The following is a 23,523-nucleotide window of genomic DNA, read 5'->3' as shown; positions in this document are numbered from 1 at the left end:
TCAATCAAAGCCATTGGCCGAAAGCCAGGGTGGGTTGATTAAACCCAGGGTCTCAGTCATTACGCCAGGGGGAACACACACACACACACACACACACACACACACACACACACACACACACACACACACACACACACACACACACACACTCCAAAGCCTGGCAGCAGGCCATGCTCAGGGGCAAACACACACACACTTTATCACACTGATGGTCAGGAGCCAGGCCAGGGGGCATTTGTGTGTGTATGTGCATGCCAGGTCGGGGGGGGGGGGTTACATCTGGTGGCTGTGGCTTTACAGAGATGAGATGGCCCTTCAATCCTGCCAGAGCAGAGTGGCAGAGTGTTAGCCAGCATCTTTAGAGGGTTTAATCTGCACTCCTGAGCCCTGGCAAGACCCTTGCACGACAGGATAGAATGAGCCCCTCAGCCTTCCATCTCAGCTTGCCATACACCAATCAGATCCCCTGGACGGAACTATTTCTCTGCTGCTCTTCAATTGTGGTCCTTGGGAACCACATGGTGTGCAGGTTTTCATTTTAGCCCAACACTATCATACCAGCGTTTTCAAAGGGTTTAATCTCCTCCGCTGAGCCTTGGCAGGATAGGATAGTGTTCTTCAATCATGGTCTTAGGGTCCTTCAGTCCTGGTGAGAGCGTGCCGGTTTTTGTTACAGCCCGACACTAACACATCTGTTTCAGTAATTAATAAAGGTTTAGTGATTAGTTGAATCAGGTGTGCTGTAACCAATGCCTGCACTCCCTGTGCGTCCTCAGGACAAGGAATGAAGAATACTTTCTAAGGTGAATATAGAGTAAAATGTTTCCGTAAGGAGCGTGATGAGAATATTTAAGAGAGAAGAGAATACCTGGAGTTTTCCACCGCCGCAGTGAAATAGTTTCTCCATTACATACAATAAAAATGAGGGTTCCTTAAGGGTTCTTTGGGAAGGGTGATTGTTCTATGTGGAACCATACTGACCCAAAGAACCCTTTGAGCCTTTCAATTGTTCTTTCAGTTCCAAAAAGGGTTCTTTCCTCTTTTAGCGATAATTAAAATGTAGGTGCGGCGGCTCATTTGAATATTTGTGGTCGTGGTTTGCTCACAGCTCTTTTTGTGCAACCGTGAGTGAGAGTGTCATTCCAGTTTATGTAATCTGTTGTGTTATACTATTACTTGTTATATATGACTATGGCCAGTGTTGGTGTCTTGTGAAAGACTCACCTATGGCCTTATGTCAATTGAGAATGGTTGGCTAAGTCAGTAGTTTTCAATTCTCTTCTCAGGGACAGCCAGCTGTTCCAAAGCTTGCACACCCGATTCAACTTGTTAATAAACACATTAAGAAAAACTATGACATTTTAACAATATAATATGGCTATTAAACCAGAATAAAAATACTGTATGGTTCTTTAAAGAACCATTCTGCATAAAGGTTCTATAAAGAACCATAAAAAAGTGTTCTATATCGACCCAAAAAGGTTTGTAACCATGGCGGAACCCTTTTTTGGTGCTACTGTATATAGATAATTTTTTTGTATTGTTGTCACGATCGTCGTAATGATTGGACCAAGGCGCAGCGTGAGTAGCGTTCCACATCTTTATTATAACGTGAAACTTCAGCAAAATACAAAAACAATAAATGAATCAAACAAAACGTGAAGACAATGAAGTGCAAACAGGCACCTACAAAGAAACAAGATCCCACAAAACACAGTGGGGAAATGGCTGCCTAAATATGATCCCCAATCAGAGACAACGCTAAACAGCTGCCTCTGATTGGGAACCATACCAAGCACACCAACATAGAAATAAACAACATAGAACACCCCCAGACCTACTATACCATAGAGAACCAAGGGCTCTCTATGGTCAGGGCGTGACAATTGTTCTTTATAGTAAAAAAAGTTTCTTTTTGGCACCATACAGGGTCCATTTAGAAGCATTATGAGCATGGTTCAGTTTGCTACAGCAGGAAAATAATCTTGCAGAAACAGGAAATGTGAATTATGATTAGAATGAATGGACATTTTTTTGTAGGGCTTGATATAAAAAAATATTAGCGCAAATCAAGTCTGAAATTTACGTGCAGCTTATTACGTGCAGCTTTTAAAGGCTTCATAAAGCCTTCATAAACACTACATAAATATGTCACAAATCATCTATAACCATATGTCATGCTCTATAACGGGTATAAAGTGGCATAACTGTTAGACATAACCACCAATGTCTAATGTGACATAACCCACTATGTCAAATATGACATAAACCTATGCTTTATAAAGGGTGGCATAAGTGCTGCTTAATAAAGGCTTTATAAATCATATTCAATTTAGGCTTTACAAAGCTTTTATAACCTTGCCATGCATCTTGGTAGAGCATTACCAGGATAGTGGGTTCGATTGTCGTAACCACCCATATGTAAAAATGTATGCACGCATGACTGTAAGTCGCTTTGGATAAATTGTATATATTATATTACTCTAAAACTGTGGCAATTTTCACATGTAAATCTAGTGGGGCAAACTCAACCATTTATTTTTTATGCATGCCAGCAAAGCCAATACACAACACTAAATAATACATTAATTGCACTATAATGGTTACAAACGGTGCCCACAAACTCTTAGAGCCTAAATAAAGCTGTCCCAAAAGAAGAGCTTTCCTTTCAGCACCATGGAGTGAATCTTTACCACCGCTACACCTGGCTATCAGCTGAGCCTTGTCTGGCAGCGAAACAGTTCATTCAGCCTCATTTTTACTCCCTTTTAAAAAACCATAGCTGATATGGCTTAAATAAATATGGTTTCTACTGACTCCTTGTGGATTAGCGTAACTCGATAAGAACCACATTCTCCTTCAATAATACCAAATGGCAACATGAGTTTTGACTTTTGAACCATATACATTATTACATTATGTTCAGTAAATTCAAAATGTTTGTTCTTATATCATTAACACTTAGCACTAAGTATAAGCAAGTGCAAGCAAATGAGTTGCGACAAGGTAGGCCTTCGTTCAGCACCTTCAAAATGGACACCAACAGAAATTCTGAAAAAAACGTTAGTTCAGATAAATTCAGCAAGATGTTGAGGCCTTAAAGGTACTCTTCTTTACGTCACCAGAGAGAGAGAGACATTTACGTCATTTAGCAGACGCTCTTATCCAGAGCGACTTACAGTAGTGAATGCATACATTTCATACAATTTCATACATTTTTTCTGTGCTGGCCCCCCGTGGGAAACGAACCCACAACCCTGGTGTTGCAAACACCATGCTCTACCAACTGAGCTACAGGGATGAGAGAGAGAGAGACGCAGCATTTGAAGTATTTTATTAGGCCTATGTGGTCTAAATAGGAAGGAAAATACAATCACGAGGATCCACTTTTATAGACAATATACTGACGCACAGACAGCGCATTGCTCAAACAAAACAACCCTCGCAATATCTACTGGAATTACATGGGTCTAATACTGAACTTTCACTGGCAAACATGGTTACAGACCCAACAACATTATATATTATACAACAGGTGGGTCTAATTCTGAATGTTGGTTTTTTTAAACCGCATTCCAGCCGGTGTCTATTCCACAAATTGCCACCGGCTAAATCTATGATGTTAAAATGCCTATTTACTCTGTTCCATCTGACTGCACAATCCACTGTCTCATAAGCCCAGCCAGGCAGTTTATCAACTTGATCTCCACCATAAAAAGCATCTAGACATTCTCACATTTATTTTACACTAACATGTTGTTTTCAACAGCGGATATTTGTATAAACCTTGCTGTCTGTCTCTCTGACATTTGCAACATTGTTTCAATATTCAAATTCGATCTCCTGCTGTCCCATAGTAATGAACATGTCAGGAGTCGGGACGAGACTGACAGGCAGGCAGCGTTTCAAAATCATGAATCAGCTGGCATCATTTTTATGGACATATACAAAAAAGGTAAAATGAAATGAAAAAAGGTAAAATGAAATGCAGCTAATTTGCAGTCTTTCCAGCTTCAGTTTGAAGTAATTTATTGTAGCTGTGTTGTTGGCTAACTCCTAACAACAGTGTCCTGACAAGTGAGCACATTTTCTATGCCAGGTGAAATCACACCTCATTAGCTCATTGTTATGGATGTCAAAATAAATGTCACTAGAAAACAGCTTAAGGAAATGCAACTGCAGCTACTTTTCTGTTATTCTGGCTGCACTTTTTGATGTGACCGTAAGTTAGCCGTAGTTGGCAAGCAAGGGATAAGAACATTGCCAGCCAGTATGGCAATGGAACATTTAGAAGGAACGACTGGGTCACGTCCATAGATACAGAACAAAAAGACTGAACGACTGTGTCGCGTCTTTAGCAACCCTAGATTTGTGTCGGGACTATATCTTGTGGAAGGATGAAATAGTATGAATAAATTAATCAAAATAAATGTTTTAATGAAAATATGTCAATCATTATTTGAATATGTTGGCAACCCGTTGTATAAAAGTGATAATGTCCTTGAAGCCGGTGTTTGGAGGATATATTGGCACGGCTTGCTGGCCCTCGACGAACAGCACCCGTGCCAATACTGTATATCCTCCAAACACCAGCTTCTCGGGCATTATCACTTAATTATCCCCTCCTCATAGAGAAAAGCACATGAGCTAATTATAATTCACAATGAAAGCAAAACAATGAAATGTATCATTCCAACATTGCATAAAATTATGAATAAGATACTAATAATAATGAGACCAATATAAGCAATATAACAATTGAGATGTACAAACTATGGCATAAGGGAACAATGAGTGGCTAAAAGGCAAGCCGTAATTTCGATTAAGACATTAATGAGCGAGCTAAGACAGACATAGTCGATGTGACTATTTGTTCAGCACTTTAGAAATGGAAAGCGACAGAATTCAGAACATAGTCCGTTCTTACAGAATTCTCCCTGTACACCAAGTCAGAACCATAGAATAAATAATGGGGGCATATAAGCAGTCAATGAAAGCTTTTACAATATTTGATGATGACATTTCTCTAAAACAGGCTATAGGCTACATGTGCAGCTCCAAGTCAGAACAGTAGATTAAGTTCTGAGGGGGCGGAACCAAGGGTGAGACATGGGCTACTTACAGCGTACTATACAACATACACTTACCATTACTTTCTTAGCTACAGTATAGATATATCCCTGGCATATTACATAATTTATGCAGCAGCATACACAACATATTTTTTGGACGTTGTTGTGCTGTGCTCACTTGAACAGGAAGGTGGTGCTGCAGTCCGTCTGGTGGGCAAACTTTTTCATCAAACTTTGACATCAAAGTCTGGCATGCTCTGGATTTATGCTGCTTTTAAGACAAATAGGAACTCTAAAACAAATTAGGTTGAATCATGACGTCAGAGCTCTAGAAAGTGGCCTGAGATCCCAACTTGGAATTCCGAGTTGGATGACCGTTCAAAACGTATTTTCCCATTTGTATCTCATTTTTTTCAGAGTTCCCAGTTGTCTTGAATGCAATGAAGTCAGAGGTCGGAGATTTCCCAGTTGTTTTGAACAGAAGTCATGCTGGATTGACACATGACCAATGTATTCAAACATTTCTGGCCCATGGTGTTGCGTGTGTTGCGTGTTTAAATCCTTAAATCTAGACTTATAGCAGGCAGGGGAAGCAAAATAGTGATTGCTTTGCGATGCTTGCAGTTAGCCACTGATTCTTTCAAATCCACTCATTGTTGAATTTGAGAATTCTGACTTGTTGGGTAATGTTTATATCCAATGGCCGATGAGCACCGATACGTTTTATCTATAATTTCTCCCGATAATTATGACAAGGATTGAATAGGATTTGCCAGTTGATTGTCCATGTGATTCTGTTTGTCATGACGATGACTGCTTGTCTAGCTAGTTGCTAGCTAAGATTTTAAAAGTATGATGTTGACATGATCATTCCAATTAAAGCTACGGTAGATATAACGTGATATCTGTGGCCAATGTCCTTGAGGCTTATGGATGGGCCCGTCTAATGTAACTCTATGGCAGCACCCAAGGGTGCTTGAACTGCCTAGCTCTCTCTGTAGATTATGCGGTGACGTAGTGTTCCCATGAGTGGCAGAACACTGAGCCAATCACGGCGCAACTAGAGAAGATTACCAACGCCTTCGCTAAAATATATATTGTTTGCAAACTGATATGTAACACTAATTAATGCCAAAATAACATGCAAAACAGGCCAACTTATTTTTTTTATTATTATTTTTAGCTAAACAGGTGGGGCTCAATGCCTTGAATGACAGGTCACCACTGATCTAAAACATTTCTAGGATGGCCCAACCTCTTCCCTCTTGGGTGCATAGCCAATATTGGACCTGACCTCAACTTTCCTCAAATTGCTGTGCTACAAGTTGACACACACTCTAAAGTGCAGTCATGGTAGGGCCTTTTAAAATCTCTTTTTTTGTTGCCTAATTCTGTTTTCTCTGCTTAGTTTTTCCATGTTTCATATTTCCCCCAATTTTGGGAGGTTTTCGTCCAGTTTTCCACACTTTTTTAAATAGAAAACAACAACATTTGATTTTCTGTGTTAGCGCACGGATCCCGTTACCAGGATCAAAATCGACAACATCCGGTGAAGCTGGAGCGCGCCAAATTCAAATGACAAAATCGTAATATTAAACACTCATGAAAATACAAGTGTCTTACATCGTTTAAAAGCTTAACTTCTTGTTAATCCAACCGAGTTGTCAGATTTCAAAAAGGCTTTACGGCAAAAGCATACCATGTGATTATCTGAGGACAGCGCCCCACACAAACCAGCACAGGCGTCACAAAATCCCAAATAACGATAAAATAAATCACTTACCTTTTTGAAGATCTTCCTCTGTTTGCAATCCCAAGGGTCCCAGCTACACAACAAATGGTTGTTTTGTTCGATAAAGTCCTTCTTTATATCCCAAAAATGTCCATTTACTTGGCGCGCTTGATTCAGTAATCCACTCTTTCAACATGCATACAAACGAATCCAAGAAGTTACCAGTAAAGTTCGTCTAAACAAGTGAAACGATGTTTCTAATTAATCCTCAGGTACTCTAATATCTAAATAAATTATACAATTTAAGACAGAGAATAGTATCGTCAATAGGGATAATAAATAACGAAGAGTGCGCACATCATTCACGCGCGCAACAAGACTACATTTCTAATGAGAGACACCTTGGAAAACCTACAACTACTCGGTAATTTTTCAAAAAACAAGCCTGAAACCCTTTCTAAAGACTGTTGACATCTAGTGGAAGCTATAGGAACTGCAATCTGGGAGCTATTTATTTGTATATCCCATAGACAAGCATTGAAATGGACTGTGACCTCAAAAAAACATTTTCCGGATGGATTTTCCTCAGATTTTTGCCTGCCATATCAGTTCTTTTATACTCACAATGCTACTATCCAATGCTACTAATTATATGCTACTAATCCAATGCTACTAATTATATGCATATCTGGGCCTGAGTAACAGGCAGTTTACTTTGGGCACGTCATTCATCTGAAATCTGAACATTGCCCCCTAATCCTAAGAGGTTTTAAACCACATCATGGGATGACTTTTGAGTTCTGGGAAAAATCTAAGAAACTTACATTTTTGTGTGTAGTTGCCCTTAATTCATTATGTATGCCCTGCACTGTTATTTGGTTAGCAGTGTTTAGTGTTTCTGTGGCGCAGTAAGTGCACTTGTGATGAGTTCGCAAATCAAATGCACGCTTGTGGTGCCACGAGACTGCAAAGAATGAGTAAGTTAACATTTATTTATTGTAATAAAAATTAATTTGTAGTAGTTAAGTGTTGAGTTAGATTACATGGTTATTTCAAATAATTTCTGTGGCAAAAAAATCTGCTAGCTAGCTAGCAGGCTCAGCTAAATAAAAAATCACCCTAAATACAGCCACGTCTCATAGGAACGTCATGAGATTTGTAAATGAAAGAGAATATAATAATATGAATCAAATGGAGTTTCCCATCTCCCCATTTAGAGTATTTCTGGCACAGCACAGACCTTATCCAGATGGTGAGACAAAGGCATTTCATAACAGACCTACTAACTTTCTTTGTTGTTACTTTTAAGGTTGGAACTAACATGCACTACATCCAGCAAGCAGAGAGGCAATAACCTTTTGTCTGCCCGCTCATGGACAAGCCACACTATTCACAGCCCTGTGTAATGTTCAATGTAATTATGTTGCTGGACATTTTGAAACTTATTGTATTTGTAGTGTAAAAAAAAGGAACTGTATGGTTTGAACATATCTTTCATGCTTATTTGTTTTAGCTGTTATTTATCATTATCTAAGTGTTAATACATTTGAATTTACATCATTAAGCCTTTAAAGTGTGTAACTTTAAAGTAAATACAGTGTCATGCGATATAGAGTCTTTATGGATGTGTTATGATTGACCGAAGGTGTCTCACCTCAAATGAAGTATTACAGGACACTACATACAGTGTCAATAAATAGGTTATTAACGTTCTGCTAATTTATAAAGATTCTCTCATGATCCACAGGTTACTGTAGGGTGAGAGCGGTATTTAAATAGGTTGATGGACCTGCAAAGCTTTCATTTGTGTGTGTGTGTGTGTGTCAGAGCCAAGATGATTTGGAGTAGTCCAACCTGAGACTACCGCACAAGCCCTGTTCCCTTGCTGGAGACCAGGGCTTGATTACAACCTGTTACAATGGTGGCTGATCTTTCAGGAGGGGAGTGGGTGAATGTGTCAAAGACCTGACTGGACCCAGCACCGCACGGTATGGCTTGTTATATTGTTGTGTGCATGTTTGTGTACTGAAGAACATGTAAGTTGGTTCCAGAAGAAAACCATTTTCAATTTACTTATATTGGGAGTTATTGCGCACACAGCACATATACGCCTGGGATATCAACCATTCAGTGTTGGCTTTAGTGGGAGTGACCATAGAATTCTATCAGAGTGACCTTACTGAGTAAAGTATTTGTAGTCAGGTTATGTCCTCTGCTAGCAAAAACGTTCCCCCTGGTTATCACTAGTTAACACAGCGACAAAGTCATAATTAAGTCAAAACCCTGCCCATTTCCACAATTGATCTTCTTAAAATTGTATTTTAAACCTAATCCTAACTAATGAAGGCCAAGTTTGATGTGTTGGTCCACCAGAACTTCCGCGAGATTAGGAGTAATGTGACTAACATGACTTCACTTTAGAGCGTGTGCCATCCTTCAGCACAACATGTCACCCTTGATAAAGCACATGTTCATATCATATTCGACATAATGGGTTATGTCACATTTGACATGGGTGGTTATGTCACATTTGACATGGGTGATTATGTCACACAGTTATGCCACATTTATGAACCCTTTATTAAGCATGACATACTGTTATAGATGCTTTGTAACACATGTATGTAGTGCTTATGAAGACATTATGAAGGCTTTAGGAAGCCTTTATAAGCTGAACGTCATTTAAAGCGGGACTGCCTTAGTCAACCTCGACTACACTACAAGTTTGCATTTCCTGCTGCACAGGAACATTCTCAGCAACAAACGAGGGATAAAATTGAGATCCTACATCCGTATAATCTTCAAAAACTGTTCTATATAGCACCAAAAAGGGTTCTGCTATGGTTACAAACTAAAGAACCCCTATCTGGTACTATACGAGTACCATTATTTTTTAGTGTGTGGCTGTCTGACAGTGATGGATAGCCGATGATGAGTGACACGATGTGCTGTAGAAACCAACAGGGAGCATATGAATAGTGTTATCTATCGATCAGTTATATAGGAATCTGTCAGCCCTGAAGGACAGAAGCATACTGTATAGGTTATATGAAGTCATGTGAGCTGTAATCCTTTATGATAGCCTGATCGGTATATGTATAAGCAGCGTAGTGTCATTACTATATGTAAAAAAATAAAAATAAGCTAAATATGTCTTTACTTCAACCGTTATTATAACAATAGTGAAATTGTAACCATAGCTCAGTTGATATTAATAATACATCCATCTCCATTTCCCTTGGTAATCAGAAGCCAGACTGGAACATTATAATGTTCTATGTCTAGACATATTTGTTAGACAAAAGCACTGTGATGTTTGGGGAGCAGAGTTTGAGTCTCATGAAGGAAACAGATTTGTATGTGTTTCTTTGAGCAACTGTGTTCTTTGAACCCTTCTCCAAACCGAGACTAGGGTACAGTTAAGCCACTGGAAAACAAATATGTCATTGGGTATTTGTTGCCACCAGTGCAAACACTGGGAATATTTCACTCCAAACCAGGCTTTTGTTCTTCACGCATTGCTGAAGTTTGGGTTTAACATAATTTAGTTTTGTCACTTTTTCTATTTCTTTTGGTTTCAATGAATATTAAAATACATTTTATGCCAATTGGCATAAAAACTGAATTTATCGTTTCTCATAGATCCAAATTGTTATTCATTTAACGTGGTCATTAGCATACATCTAGCTGCTTTATGACCCTTGTGACTGGAGCAGGTTGCGTGTTTATATGAAGCCTCAGTGTAACGCCGGTTGAAAGGAGAGGACGAAGATGCAGCGTGGTGAGCGTACATATTCATTTTATTGGAACAGACACCAAACAAAACAATAAACACTACCCAACAACCGTGAAGCTAAAGGCTAATGTGCCCTAAACAAAGTCAACTTCCCACAACCCAAGGAGGGAAAAAGGGCTACCTAAGTATGGTTCCCAATCAGAGACAACGATAGACAGCTGTCCCTGATTGAGAACCATACCCGGCCAAAACATAGAAAATAAAGAACATAGAATCTCACCCTGGCCTAACCAACATAGAGAATAAAAAACCTCTCTATGGCCAGGGCGTGACACTCAGCTACAATACAGCCTACATCTGCGTCTATGGGAGGGAGGTAAAGACAGACTAGCATATGGCTGCTGGACAGCTTCTAAATAAATATAATTATGTTTCTAATCCATAAGCGATTCGTAGCTTGTTGTAGTAGTCCATTGTTTACTAAGGTGTTCCCTCATGTAGTAGCTTGATAATGCACAACAAATGATGGACTTTGGGAAAATGCTTGCATTCATTACATACCAGTCATGCATGTAATCCATTGAAAGCTAAATAGACCTCTAGTAATTAAAATAATTTGATTTTGTTTCATTTGCATTGCTTGACCTTGCTTGCTTTGTGGTTGGTGCCTCCGTGCTCTCTATTTCAATTGTAGAGAGAGTGAGAGAGAGAGAGAGATGTAGAGAGAGAGAGAGAGAGAGAGAGAGAGAGAGAGAGAGAGAGAAATAGAGAGAGAGAGAGATGGGCAGGGGTTAGAGAAAGCAACATGGGGAGATGGAGAAGGGCTATTGTTTTCTTCCCCAAAACCTGTACAGAAACAGGTTTTTCGACCCTCAGATCAACGCTGACTTTTCATATTACATTAATATACAGGATGTCCTTTCAGGAGTGGTTTTCTGTGACAAGTGTATGACCTTTGAAAGTCACATGTCTACAAAACATAGAAAGAATAACAGAGGAATTAAATTGGTGAGACGAGAAAGAGAGAGAGAAAAAGAAAGAAAGAGAGAGAGCGAAAGAGAGAGACTTGTCCCTGGGAGTTTCTGTAACATTTCCCAGCATGGACTCAGCTCACAACTGCCAGGTGTAATCGTATTGTATTCAGTTCAGTTCTTGATATTTTCTCTACAATTTTTTTTACTGGAAAGATGACTACTGTAGAATACAGTTATGCGATGGTTAGTTACGTATCTCAAGCTAATTTTGGGAATACATTCTCAAAACGGCATATACTTCCCTGAACAGAAGAGATGGTTAGGAATCCATGAATTGTTTTTGCATCTCATGACTTGTGAAAACATGGTTGACTGGATTCTAAACTCATTCTAAACAGTGATACAAAGAGCATGATAAATAGCACATTTAAATCCATTAGTATACACTTCCTGTATCCAAACAGGTTTTTATGGTAAAGATACCAAAACACATTCCCCAAAATATTGTTCTGCTCTAGCCCCATTGGGTTTCTTTCTCTTGTTCTATGGAAATTAGATTATCTTGTTGATGAATGAGCGTTTTTTTGTGTGGATTAGAATATTGTATTTTAACAGCTTTATCCATGTATAGGCTTGTGATCTTTACTCGGCTGTCCAAACAAATGCAAAGCTTCATTAACCTGATTTATTATCTATAGTATTCAGGACAAAACACTTTCAGGAGAGATTGTGACTTATTATCTTAAGTGATTATGAGAATTGATCAAACTAGTGAGTGGCTGAAAGAAACAGTCAATCTTGATTTACGCCCAAAGCGTTATACCTTTTTTATCAGTATTTTGTCGATGGGTTTTAGAAGTCCTATCTTCAGAAACGGAATTGATTGATTTTAAAAGTGGAAGGCTTAACCTCTGAATTGATTGATTGATTGGATGCTAAATCAGATTTGTTGAATTATGTTATAGGGCTCCCTTGCAAAAAAGACCTTGGACTCAATCGGGCTTCCTTCTAAAATAAAGGTAAAAAAAGTTTAAAACCTCTTAAGGATTTACGGGATCGGTGTCCCTATAACGGGACGGTTGTTGCTAACATGCACTAATGTGACTAGAATGATGTTGTAAGTAACAGCAAACTTTCCAGGACATAGACATGTCTTATATGGGCAGAACACTTAAATAATTGTTAATCTAACTGCACTGTCCAATTTACAGTAGCTATTACAGTGAAAAAATACCATGCTATTGTTTGAGGAGAGTGCACAACAACAACAAAAACTTTCATCACGGCAACTGGTTTGATACATTCACCTCTGAAGGTAAATAATGTACTTACATTCAGTAATCTTGCTCTGATTTGTCATCCTGAGGGTCCCAGAGATAAAATGTAGCATAGGTTTGTTTGATAAAATAATTTTTTATATTCAAATGTAGGAACTGGGTTCTACTGTACAGTTTGAACCCCTGCTGTCTCTAAACTAAGTCAAACAAAAGCGTCGCTCATTTGAACCAAATGGAAAGGGTTGAATACAGAAGAAGACAACAAATCAAGTCAAATGATATTGATTACGTTCACATACTCTATTTTGCTCATGTTATCGTGGGTGTACCAAAGTGCTTATGTTCCTAACACTAGTCTTAAAGCCATGATGTTGTGAGACAGAAATTGACCCAGTGAACTTTTTACGCTTTGTTCTCTTTTAAAAAGTGACCCAGTCCCTTAGTTCTTTCCACTATGATGGCCCTGCTGGCAGGCAGACACCTGATGGAGCTGTGGTCTGTTTGGTTCACACATCCCAGCCTGTGGGGATCAACTCCACTGATTGGTTCACACTCTTCAGACTGAGTACTGATAGGTTGACCCTCCCAAGCCTGCGGGACTAAACTCTTAACTCTGGGGATCATTAAATGTGTCTGGGAGTCTGCATAGAGAGTCTTAATAAGTCATCGATGACATAAACCGCCATGACAGCTCTAATAGACTTTGCTGCAGGAGAGATCAGCAAGTTGCTCTGTCTCAACTTCATATTGTCAGATCACTGCATTGCTTTATTTGAGTTAGCATTAGCCTCTGTCTTGACTATCGCTATCGCTAATCCTCCCCTTTTTTGTTATGCTTCAGTAGACTGAATTTCAACAGATACGACTGTATGAACCGCTTTCTGTTTTGGTGTCAGCGAGAAGAATGTTATACTGTCTTTAGAGAGTGTCCTCTTGAATGCTATTTTTTAAACTATTAGTGTGTTTACTTTGACCTGTGAGAAATCTATTTTTGTTGGCTCTCCGTCTCTTCTGTAAAAATGGAATATGTCAAGCAGCCCACTTCAGAACACCGTAGTTTTCTGTCCTGACAATAACACAGCTGGCCATGTGGCTGGCGATCAAATCAAACAGCTTTATGGACAAAATACCTGAGAAAGATTGACAGGCTTCTGTAAAAAAAGAACTCACACCCCTGACTCCTCATCGAACTGTGGTAAATACAGGGCTGCGGGAGGCAACTCTTCTGGTTGATGCCTTGCAGCCATTTTGTGGAATAATACTCAACATGACATATTTGCATTTTGGTAACCCAAAATAAATAGCAAATATTGTGCAGTATGTGAACTTATTTATCTTGATCCAGTATCTCTGATACATATTACTCCCTCGATGCCACAGGTAAAGCTGAACAAAAATGGAAAATGCAAAAACAAAGATGAATTAGTCCTAAATATAGTTTTTTGTTTACAGGGAAGGCGTATCCCCCAGAGTTCTACTACGACACGTACAGTCCTCTGTGGCAGAACCGACCTACAGTCTACGGCTTCAAACTGCAGTGGACCCAGATGAATCCCAACGCTGTGGACCGCATTGTGGCCTACCGCCTCGGCATACGACAGGTAGGTGTGTGCGTGCGGGTGCATCCTAACCCTAACCCTGGATGTAGAAAGGCCTTACATATGACAGAAAAGTAACATGATAGAGGGAATATCAGAATTTGTATTTTTTTATTTTTTTATACATATATATTTTTATTTTATTTAACTAGGCAAGTCAGTTAAGAACACATTGTTATTTACAATGATGGCCTACCCCGGCCAACAGGGACGACGCTGGGCCAATTGTGCGCCACCCTATGGAACTCCCAATCACGGCCGGGTGTGATACAGCCTGAAATCGAACCAGGGTGTCTGTAGTGACACCTCAAGCACTGAGATGCAGTGCCTTAGACCGCTGCACTACTCGGGAGTTCTCTCTCTCTCTCTCTCTCTCTCTCTCTCTCTCACTCACTCACTCACTCACTCACTCACTCACTCACACTCTCACACACAGTCTCACACATCATAGTGATGTGACAATAGTCCCCCTTTCTCAACAGCGTCTGTTGCGTCACCCAATTTTATCACATTAGCATGTTGGTAGCGCCGTTAAACTGAGGCTTGATGCCACTTTATGTGGTCTCTTTTGTTGTACCCATAACCCCCTACTGGGACAAAGTGGCACCCTCTCTTTGGTCACAGCAGGCATTGACTTTCACAACCTACAGAAATATAATGTAGAAATGTACGCTACTGTAGGTCTCTGCATGATTCTGTCCGTCTGTTGATGGTCTGAGAATGTTGATCATGGCAGTTTTGATCACATTAACCACAACTATTACAGGGAAATATGCTATAGTATTTGTTAGGCTTTATTGGTTAAGTGGAAGCTCTTATTCAGAGCCACTGCATTACAGGCGACAGTTAAGCCTTCTGAACTGACGTCCTCACATTGAGTGAGTCTAATACAGAGTCTAATAGCTGTAGTTATACTCTGTTTTTCCGATAAATAGTATAATTCCATATTTGTTTCCTACTACACCCCGTCTGGAATTTACGCTTGAAAAACCCATTAAAACCAGGCTTGTTTCTGTACCTCAAGGATTTTTCTGTCAACAATTTCAGTCGGCTTGTTTGTTAATGAATTTGGTTGCATTCATGTGATTCGTTCATTCGCCGTAGGAGCCAATGGTACGCCGGCTTCCTGCTTGCCAGGCAGGCTGGTTTTCGAGAGCTTGCCAGGAAGACATATTTATACTCCCTTCGCTGGAATTCAACTGGTCCTTTTCACAATTTCACAGATTAATTCTGTGCTGGTGCTAAAATGGGCCGACAGTAATTCGGCAATCACATTAACATTATAATCTCTTTTGCTGTTGTTTGGAGAGAAAAAGAAAAGGCAAGGAAATAGTCCCACCTGTTTGCTCGCTCTTGCTTTTGTTTTTATTTCCTACCTGGCAAGCAGAAAATCGTTGTTTGCGAGAATTCATTTTCTTTTACACTTTTTTTCCTCCCAAGGTAGTGGAGTGCATCTCAACTAGGCTGTGTATCCCAGGCCTCCCTACCTGCTGTTGTCTTAGATACAGGAGGTATTATGCTTTAGGGGAGTTAAGAGGGGGCCCATCGGTAACATTTACCTTGAAGGTGAGCCTCTCCTTCATGTTTCATCTGCCAAGAAATGATTGAATCTTGACCCTTTTTCTTTTCCACTTTTCTTCCTTCGCAATGAGCATTCTGTTTTCATCGCTCTTTGCGATTGAGAAAGCGATGGAACATGAATGAGTAAGGAGGAGAGAGGGAACAAGAGAGAGAGGGCGAGTGAGAGGGAGGAAGGAGGAGGAGTGTTTCCCTCCTTCATAAATAAATAGATACCCCCGGTAGGATGCTGAGCGGAGTGAGCTGAGACAGTGGTGCAGTAATGAAAGCGTTGGCACATGGACCGCTCCTCCACTCCTCTGCTCTACCTGCTATTTATAGCCATGAGCAGAGCAGCTAACACTACTCCTGTTCTGTTATGTTCCCCCTCCATTCCCACATAATCATTATCATTTCCCCTTCGCCGCTGCCTTTGAATTAATACTGAGGGCTAGTGGGTTTTATGCCTCTATAATGGATGGCTCTCTGTTATTGTCTGGGGCCTGGTGTGAAAGACAGATGGACAGACAGGTAGAACAGGTTGGTTGGGCCGAGGAAAGAGAGTGGGAGGCCCTAGTTGAAAGGAAGGAGCGTATAGGAGCGAGGAGAAGCACAGAGCAGGACCACGGCACACGTTGGCAGTCATGGCTGCTGTCTGTCTGTGGGCTTCACTTCTGAACACTCTACTTCCATGTCAGCCCACTGCAAAAACAAGGGAGCCTTTCTCTCTACTCTCTATGACTCTCGCTTTCTCTCTTGTTCCACCCTTCTTCCCTCCTGAAGCATCCTCACGCTGCAATGACAGCCTTATCCTTTTTACTCTCTCTTTCTCTCTTTCTTTCCCTCCTTCTCTCATTCGTTGCAATGAAGCAATGACAGCCTATTCCTTCTTCCTCTTCTCTTTCTGTCTCTCTCTCTCTCTTGCGCCTCCTCCTCCTCAGTCAATTGATCTGTCAGTCAGTGTTGGATCAGTGAGCGGGGTGAGGAGCAGCACAGATCAATAGCAGCAGACTAATTACATGCAGCCAATCAATCTCTCTCTCTGTCTCCCCCTCCCCCCTCTCTTTCTGTCTCTCTCCCTCCCTCCTCCTCTATCTATCTCTCTCTCTCTCTCTTCTCTCTCGTTCTCTCTCTCCTAATGTTGAAAGCCACTTTGATTAGTCCTGCGTTTCACTCTGCACCCGTCTCTTTGATCAACTTCTCTGGTTCTTAAAGGTACCATAAAAATCCCACAAACTGTTGCTGCAATCGAGTGAATTCAGATGTGATATGGCACTCTGCGTCTGTCTGACTCCCTGTGAAGAAACACTAGGAGTGAAAGGTAATGAGTTACACGCAGAAAAGGATAATTGCATCAAGTCAAACAAACAATAATGGGAGAATAAAATAGAAGTACCAAACCTAAAGAAGTTGAACAGAGATGCACTGTTGCAAATCACATTAAAATAGTAAAAGGCTTCTGTAATGAGCAATTATAGATTTAATTAACTATTTAAAAGACAATTCTGTTCCCTGATGGTGGAAAGATGGAGTCATCAGCTTCCATTTGTTCAGTTAGAGTTTGAGGCAAGGTGGTTCTGGAGCCAAGATTGGCGTTTAAGGCCTCCATCTGCCCCTAACAGCATTGTACACACTTCATCATTCACGCACACACACGCATGGATACTCGCATGCACTCATACTGTATGCACACACACACACACATGGATGCACATTCATGCACACACACACACACACACACACACACACACACACACACACACACACACACACACACACACACACACACACACACACACACACACACACACACAGACACACACAGACAGACACACTTCATCAAACTCATCTCCAAACCCTTCCAATTCATGCAAATTAGCAGAGGTGCCTTTTGGACTCTGTGGTACAGTGGAAATAATTAAAAGGGTTGGGGCAAACTGTTACAGCCTGTCTATAATTATAAATAACAGACAAAACCAGAGCTATTTACCTGTGAACCTAACTCTTAGTTGGTAATTACACAGCAGACTCACACTGGTTAATTACTTAATTGGCACTGGCCTACCAAACACACACCCACAAATGCACGCGCGCGCACACACACACACACACACACACACACACACACACACACACACTGTGCATCCTTACAAAGTCATCCATCGCTTCTCTCTCTCCCTCTAGTCTCACACTCCCTTCCTCTCTATCCTGGCAACACACATTCGCAATGGCATATGGTGACTATTTGTGATGCAGGAGCTGTTACCATTCTCTTTTCCAGGTCTCTGCTATCCTAACTGATCCTCTAGAAGAAAATACACCCCTCTTTTCCCTTATTCTCTCTCATGCTCAAGCCCTTTCATGGTTCCCAATGAATGTGGAATGCATCACTTGCCTCTTTGAATTCCACACTGGTTCAAAGCCACGTTGCCATTGTATCACCAGGCATGAATAGCAGTAGCCGTGTGAGGATGACTTAAATTAGATCATCACCTGAAAGCGGGTTCACGGGAGAGCAACAGAATGTGATGGAAAATTCTGTTTACGGTTAGTCTCTTTTAAGGCAGGGGCCCGGTCTGTGTGATGCGATGCATAGAGAAACATGTGGACCGTGGTTAGAGGGAAACTTCAAGGATGACCATGTTTGATAAGAGGCTGTTGATAAGGATGAGAAGGAAAAGGCAAGAAGTCTTGAGAATGCATCACTACTGGTCATGCCCCCTTCCTTGTAGAGATTTGTAGACTACATTCATGACAACGAGACTCATTCCAATAAAATCTGATTCCACCTGTGCTCACTTTTCTTCTCTGTGTATGAAGGCAACACTGGTTTGAATCACCGGAATGTGGGAGTCTCATAGTGTTCTTTACACTGTGTATGTGTGTGTGTGTGTGTGTGTGTGTGTGTGTGTGTGTGTGTGTGTGTGTGTGTGTGTGTGTATGTGTGCGTGTAATTCTAACTCTGTTGTCATGTGTCCTCCCGTCCAGACGGGGCTCCAGAGGTGGTGGGAGCAGGAGATCCCCGTGGATGGAACCATCACCAAGGGAGAGCTGAACACACACAACCTGACAGAGCTCATCAAGCCTGCGGCCTACGAGGTGCGCCTCACCCCCATCACACGCTTCGGAGAGGGTGACTCCACCATCAGGATCATCACCTACAGTGGTGAGTAGACCATTGGATTGGTCTCTGTATGTTTAGGGTTACAAATTCCTGTAATTTTCCCAAAAATTCCAAGGATTTACAGATATCCTGGTTGGAGAATTCTGGAAATCCTGCAAATTTCTTCTGATTCCAGGAATATTCTTAGACATTTTGGGAAAGATACTAGAATTTGATCTATTTGATTGGGAATGTAACAACCCCAAGCAGATGTATATTGTATGAAAACGAGGAGAAATGTTCAATGTGAAGTGTGGATGAAGTCAGTGGTCTCCTACTCTGGGACTGAACTACAGCTACAAGGTAACATCCTTCATGTGTATCATCCTGTAATGATCCTGTGATAATGTAGTCATGACAACTAGACCTCTGAACACAGCGTAACAGTAAGAGGTTGTTAACAACAGGAAGATGAGGCCGGTTGCTAACAAACAGAGACGTCAGTTGTCAGGGAAGATAGTCAATGATTATGATATTGACTAGATCATCCAGTGCCCTAATAGATAATAAAGTGCATACTTATTGATCTGACAAAATCAATTAGATTGTTGACAGCGAGTGAAGCTATCTATGCTAGCTTGGCTATCTATGCTAGCTGACGCAAAATAAAATGTTGACAAAAAAAAAGCTACAGGAGCTAGCTTGGCTAGCATGCCAACCCAGAGCCAAAAACACATACAGTGCCTTTAGTATTCACTCAAGTCTTTGCACACCTGGATTGTACAATATTTGCAAATGTATTCTTTTTTAAATTCTTCAAGCTCTGTCAAGTTGGTTGTTGATTATTGCTAGAAAGCCATTTTCAAGTCTTGCCCTAGATTTTCAAGACAATTTAAGTCAAAACTGTAACTAGGCCACTCAGGATCCTTCAACGTCATCCTCGTAAGCAACTCCAGTGTAGATTTGGCCTTGTGTTTTAGGTTATTGTTCTGCTGAAAGGGGAATTTTTCTCCCAGTGTCTGTTGGAATGCAGACTGAACCAGGTTTTCCACTAGGATTTTGCCTGTACTTAGTTGTATTCCGTTTCTATTTATCAAAAAACAATCCCTAGTCCTTGCATACCCATAACATGATACAGACACTACCATGCTTGAAAATATGAAGAGTGGTACTCGTGATGTGTTGGATTTGCCCCAAACATAACGCTTTGTATTCAGGACAAAAAGTTCATATCTTTGCCACATTTTTTTGCAGTTTTACTTAAGTGCCTTGTTGCAAACAGGTTGCATGTTATGGAATATTTTTACTTTGCACATGCCTTCTTCTTTTCACTCTGTCATTGAGGTTAGTATTGTGGAGTAGCTACAATATTGTTGAACCGTCCTCAGCTTTCTCATCACAACTATTAAACTCTGTAAATGTTTTAAAATCACCATTGGCCTCATGGTGAAATCCCTGAACAGTTTCTTTCCTTTCCTGCAGCTGAGTTAGGAAGGACACCTGTATCTTTGTAGCGACTGGGTGTATTGATACACCATCCGAAGCCTAATTAATAACTTCACCATGCTCAAAGGGATATTCAGCATCTGCCTTTTGTATTTGTACACATCTACACTATATATACAAAAGTATGTGGACACCCTTTCAAACTAGTGAATTTGGCTATTTCAGCCACACCCGTTGCTGACAGGTATATACAATCGAGCACACAGCCATGCAATCTCCATAGACAAACATTGACAGTAAAATGGCCTTACTGCAGTGACTTCCCACGTGGCACCATCATAGGATGCCACCTTTCCAACAAGTCAGTTCGTCAAATTTCTGCCATGCTAGAGCTGTCCCGGTCAACTGTATGTGCTGTTATTGTTTTTATTTTTATTTAACCTTTATTTAACTAGGCAAGTAAGTTAAGAACAAATTCTTATTTACAATGACGGCCTACCAAAAGGCAAAAGGCCTAAAAATAAATTAAATAAAAATATAGGACAAAACACATATCAGGACAAGCGAGGCAACACAACACTACATAAAGAGAGACCTAAGACGACAACATATCATGCCAGCAACACATGACAACACAGCATGGTTACAACACAACATGACAACAACATGGTAGCAACACAACATGGTAGCAGCACAAAACATGGTACAAACATTATTGGGCACAGACAACATTACAAAGGACAAGAAGGTAGAGACAACATTACATCACTCAAAGCAGCCACAACTGTCAGTAAGAGTGTCCATGAATGAGTCTTTGAATGAAGAGATTGAGGTAAAACTGTCTAGTTTGAGTGTTTGTTGCAGCTCGTTCCAGTCGCTAGCTGCAGCAAAGTGAAAAGATGAGCTACCAAGGGATGTGTGTGCTTTGCGGACCTTTAACAGAATGTGACTGGCAGCATGGGTGTTGCATGTGGAGGATGAGGGCTGCAGTAGATATCTCAGATAGGGAGGAGTGAGGCCTAAGAGGGTTTAATAAATAAGCATCAATCAGTGGGTCTTGTGACGGGTATACAGAGATGACCAGTTTACAGAAGAGTATAGATTGCAGTGATGTGTTCTATAAGGAGCATTGGTGGCAAATTTGATGGCCAAATGGTAAAGAACATCTAGCCGCTCGAGAGCACCCTTACCTGCTGATGTATAAATTACATCTCTGTAATCTAGCATGGGTAGGATGGTCATCTGAATCAGGGTTAGTTTGGTAGCTGGGGTGAAAGAGGAGCGATTACGATAGAGGAAACCAAGTCTAGATTGAACTTTAGCCTTTTCTCAGGTTTTTGCCTGCCATATGAGTTCTGTTATACTCACAGACATCATTCAAACGGTTTTAGAAACTTTAGAGTGTTTTCTATCCAAATATACTAATAATATGCATATCTTAGTTTCTGGGCGTGAGTAGCAGGCAGTTTACTCTGGGCACATCAGTCATCCAAGCTACTCCATACTGCCACCATCCATAAGAAGTTAAAGGTCCTCAAAATGTCACCATTCTCCTTGATTCTATGCAATGTTGTGCTGCTATTTTTATTGACTTGGCCAAAGCTTTTGATTTGGTAGACCATTCCATTCTTGTGGGCTGGCTAAGGAGTATTGGTGTCACTGAGGGGTCTAATATACTAATAATATGCAAATATTTGACTCTGGGCCCGAGTATTAGGCAGTTTACTCTGGGCACGCTTTTCATCCAAAAATGAAAATACTGCCCCCTATACCTTAAAAGGTTAACAAGAAGTAAAGCTTTATAATGGTGTATAATACTTGTATGTTTGAGGAATTTTAATTGAGATTTTTGTTGTTTTGAATTTGGCGTCCTGCACTTTCACTGGCTGTTGTCATATCGGTCCCGCTAACGGGATTCAAGCCATAAGAAGTTTTAAGGTTGCAGTGACACATCCATAACCTGAGCAGAAACCAGATTGCATACCAGAGAGAATAGACATCATGAAATCCAGTGAGTTGATTTTGACAAGTTTTCCATCACTTTTGATTAACAGGGCAAAATAGAAATAGGCCTATAACAGTTAGGATCAGCTTGATCTCCACCTTTAAATAAAGGACGAACGGTGGCTGCCTTCGAATAAATTGGAACCTCCCCAGAGAGAAGAGACAGGCTTGGCGATTATAGGGGCAGCGGAAAGTGAAGTGGAAATGTCTAGGCACAACAACGGCAAGCTCACAGAACGGGACAGCTGAGTGCTAAAGCGTGCAGCGTGTAAAAATAATCTGTCCTCGGTTGCAACACTCACTACCGAGTTCCAAACTGCCTCTGGAAGCAACGTCAGTACAATAACTGTTCTTCGGGAGCTTCATGAAATTGGTTTCCATGGCCAAGCAGCCGCACATAAGCTTAAGATCACCATGCGCAATGCCAAGCGTCTGCTGGAGTGGTGTAAAGCACTCTGCCATCTGGCAGTCCAATGGACGAATCTGGGTTTGGCGGATGCCAGGAGAACGCTACCTGCCTGAATGCAAAGTGCCAAGTGTAAAGTTTCGTGGAGGAGGAATAAAGGTCTGGTGCTGTTTTTCATGGTTCGGGCAAGGCCCGTTAGTTCCAGTGATAGGAAATCTTAATGCTACAGCATACAATGACATTCTAGACAATTTTGTGCTTTGGGGAAGGCCCTTTCCTGTTTCAGCATGACAATTCCCCCGTGCACAAATCGAGGTCCATACAGAAACGATTTGTCGAGATTGGTGTGGATTAACTTGACTAACCTGCACAGAGCCCTGACCTCAACCCCATCGAACACCTTTGGGATGAATTGGAATGCTTACTGCGAGCCAGGCCTAATCGCCCAACATCACTGCCCGACCTCACTAATGCTCTTGTTGCTGAATGGAAGCAAGTCCCAGCAGCAGTGTTCCAACATCTAGTGGAAAGCCTTCCCAGAATAGTGGAGGTTATAGCAGCAAAGGGGGGACCAACTCCATATTAATGCCCATGATTTTGGAAGGAGATGTTCGATGA

The 23,523-nt window shown here is 40.9% G+C and overlaps 1 protein-coding gene across 3 annotated transcripts in view; it reads left to right on the top strand.

Moving 5' to 3' along the window:
• LOC115174515 (MAM domain-containing glycosylphosphatidylinositol anchor protein 2-like) overlaps positions 1-23,523 on the top strand; it is a 344,881-nt gene that overhangs the window by 252,061 nt on the left and 69,297 nt on the right. For all 3 annotated transcript variants that reach the window (XM_029733126.1, XM_029733125.1, XM_029733127.1), the window contains exons 11-12: positions 14,244-14,392; positions 18,935-19,112. In XM_029733126.1, the coding sequence (XP_029588986.1) occupies positions 14,244-14,392; positions 18,935-19,112 (327 nt within the window). The remainder of the gene's footprint in view (positions 1-14,243; positions 14,393-18,934; positions 19,113-23,523) is intronic.

Source organism: Salmo trutta, chromosome 35, assembly GCF_901001165.1.
Source record: "Salmo trutta chromosome 35, fSalTru1.1, whole genome shotgun sequence".
In the NCBI taxonomy this organism is placed as follows: Eukaryota; Metazoa; Chordata; class Actinopteri; order Salmoniformes; family Salmonidae; genus Salmo; species Salmo trutta.
The sequence above is the reverse complement of the archived record's forward strand: the minus strand, read 5'-3'. Positions and strand labels throughout refer to the sequence as shown.